Source organism: Otolemur garnettii, unplaced genomic scaffold (genome assembly GCF_000181295.1).
Source record: "Otolemur garnettii isolate 467f Iridium unplaced genomic scaffold, OtoGar3 scaffold00082, whole genome shotgun sequence".
Lineage (NCBI taxonomy): Eukaryota > Metazoa > Chordata > Mammalia > Primates > Galagidae > Otolemur > Otolemur garnettii.
Window position 1 is genome coordinate 2069079 of NW_003852477.1, and position 2782 is coordinate 2071860.

General features: G+C 34.3%; 1 protein-coding gene across 1 annotated transcript in view; it reads left to right on the plus strand.

Moving 5' to 3' along the window:
* Nucleotides 1-1584, plus strand: part of EIF1B (eukaryotic translation initiation factor 1B) — a 2703-nt gene extending 1119 nt beyond the window's left edge. The window contains exons 2-4 of the mRNA XM_003794484.2: nucleotides 50-213; nucleotides 662-763; nucleotides 1137-1584. Coding sequence (XP_003794532.1) covers nucleotides 50-213; nucleotides 662-763; nucleotides 1137-1181 — 311 coding nt within the window. The 3' untranslated portion in view covers nucleotides 1182-1584. The remainder of the gene's footprint in view (nucleotides 1-49; nucleotides 214-661; nucleotides 764-1136) is intronic.
* The last annotated feature ends 1198 nt before the right edge of the window (nucleotides 1585-2782 follow it).

Genomic DNA, 2782 nt, shown 5'->3' on the forward strand with positions numbered 1-2782 from the left:
CCTGAAACAATATTTTTCAACTTTGGATTTTTTTGGTATCTCTTTGTAGACCCCTTTGCTGATGCAACTAAGGGTGACGACTTACTCCCGGCAGGGACTGAGGATTACATTCATATAAGAATCCAGCAACGAAACGGCAGAAAGACACTGACTACTGTTCAGGGCATTGCAGATGATTATGACAAAAAGAAACTTGTGAAAGCTTTCAAAAAGGTAAAGGAGTTAGGAAGAAAGGATTAAAATAGAGTTATTGACACGCACCTCAGAACTGGATTATGATTTACACCTTTAATTGAAAGTACCAGTGTGGATAAAAATGACTGGACTCACCTTGTTTTCATTCTTGTAATTAACAAACAGACAATATGGTTATTCTCCCAGCATGGATAGTCTCCTGTCTTAAATAAAATTACGTGATTTTAAAGTAAAGTGTAAAACATTTAGTTCTTGATGTTATGTATATATAAGATCATTTTCTTTATGTGACCTGCTGATTCATTTACAAATTAATTTAATTTGGAAGTGTCTTGGATTATAGGAGACAAAATCTGTTTCTTAAATATAATCAAGCCTACTGAAATAGTTAATTTTATTTTTGTGGTGGAACAAAAGTTCCTTGTGTTTGATTAAATTATGTTGTGCGGTTTATATGCTTCTTTAGAAATTTGCCTGTAATGGTACTGTGATTGAACATCCCGAATACGGAGAGGTTATTCAGCTTCAAGGTGACCAAAGAAAAAATATTTGCCAGTTTCTCTTGGAGGTAAGAGATTAGTGGATACTGTTTTATAAATTAGAGATGCTTCTAAAATTGTATTTAAAAGCAATCGGAATTATTTACTACTTAGTAAAAATCATGTGAATGAAGTAAATTAGGTAATTGAGTGAAGTAAAGACTTGGTACTTAAGTTGAGATAAAGCGGATAGCTTTATCTGATTTATTTTGTCATTGGAATGATCTGTATTTACACAGGGTTTCTTAACATGCAAAGTATTCATGTATGTGTTGAATTGTTATTAAAAGTGCATGCTACCGGTAACAGTGGTGCAACAACATGTTAATGATTGTTCTTTATTTTCTTAGGAATGAATTTACGTATTCATCAGATTCTACTAAATTAAATTTTATTTTTTAGGTTGGCATTGTCAAGGAGGAGCAGCTTAAGGTTCATGGATTCTAAAATGAACCTAAATACGTGGAGAATTTCTTGAATAATTTTGTTCTCTAAACCCAGTTTGGCTGCCTTGTGAAATGATTCTCTGCAGTAAACGGACTTCTCATTTATTTAATCATTCAAACTTCCATTCACATCTGCATGATCACAGAAAACATGGGGTATGTAGGCTAGTAACACATAAGAAAATTGCAGTAAGATGGTAACAAAACCCCGTATTCATCTTAACATGTTTCCAATGGAAAATATTTTGTTTTGAGTGTTTATTTGTTTATTGTTTAGTTTATTACTTTTCATTTATTAAATGTTTTTTGTTGTATTAAACCATGTATGTTGCAGCTTAACAATAAAAAAAAACTGTGAATCCTTTTGTGAGCAGTTATGCTCCCAAATCTAAGTAAGTAAAATACACATGTTTTGTCTTTCATAATCGGTGTTTTCATTCTCCAAATATTTTTTCTGATCAGTTTCAGCTGCTGATATAACCAGAGCTAGGGGAGAACCTTTGTTAATGTAGCTTGTGTTTTTCATTTACTGACTTAAGAAAATAGAAGTAGGAGTACTACTTGCAAGCCAAGTAAAAGTTGTGACATTTATTAGAATGTAGTGTTAAATTTTTTTAGAGTAGGACATTTAAACTTTAAGCTATTAGCACATAGAGTTCTTTTATGAGTTTTTATCAGTTGTGTTAGGGGACTACCAACATACTTCAGTCCCAAAGTGCCAGGTGTTATAATAGGCTTGTGCCATAAAGTGGCACAAAGTGCCTTTTTGTGGCAAGTGTAGATGAGAAGTATCTCCTTTCTTACTAATAGAAAATAACTGGGCTTCAGGTTAGCTTCCCAGTAGTGCTGGAAAATGACAGTTGGGATTTCAGCCCCAGCTGGCAGCCAGAAAAGCCACTACACTATGGTTTAGATATGTGTTTCACTAAAGGAAGCAAGAGCCACAAATGACAATGACCAGGGTTGTTGGTAGTGTGAGAAATATAATTTGTAATACTTAATTGTGAGATTTCTGTAGCTCATACTTTTGAGTTCCAGACTTCTGCTTTCTGTCAAGTAGTTAGATGGCTTGGTTGTACAGACCATGCCATAAAATATCATGTAGCCAAGGCTAAGAACTGCATCCACACGTGCAAACTTTTTAGCTTACTGCATTCAAACAATGATGGTGTAAACAAAGTCTTAACCACTTGGATCAGTTCATTCTGTACTCAGTGATAGCTTGTCTCTATTTTTGATGATACTGCTTTTGGGAAAACAAGATTAACCTCCACAAAGATTGCTTCTCAGAGGCACTAAGTGATAGGTTTGTTACTTTGTTGCTCCATTGTACCTCCAGTCAAGAAAGACTGGATCATTAAGAGACGGGCACACCGGATAGTGCCAAATTTGGTAAGTTCATTTCGTTAATTTGAGAGAGGTTTGGGAGAATTTTCCAGCTTATTAATAAACTTGTAGTTTTTCACCTATTAACATTGTGTAGTGGTTCTACCGCTAGCTGAAAAAATAAAGCCAGAACTAACATTAATATCCATATTCAAGTGTAGCCTAAAAACACTGGCTTACAGCTGCACTAGTACCTAGAAAAGAATTATCTCCTGT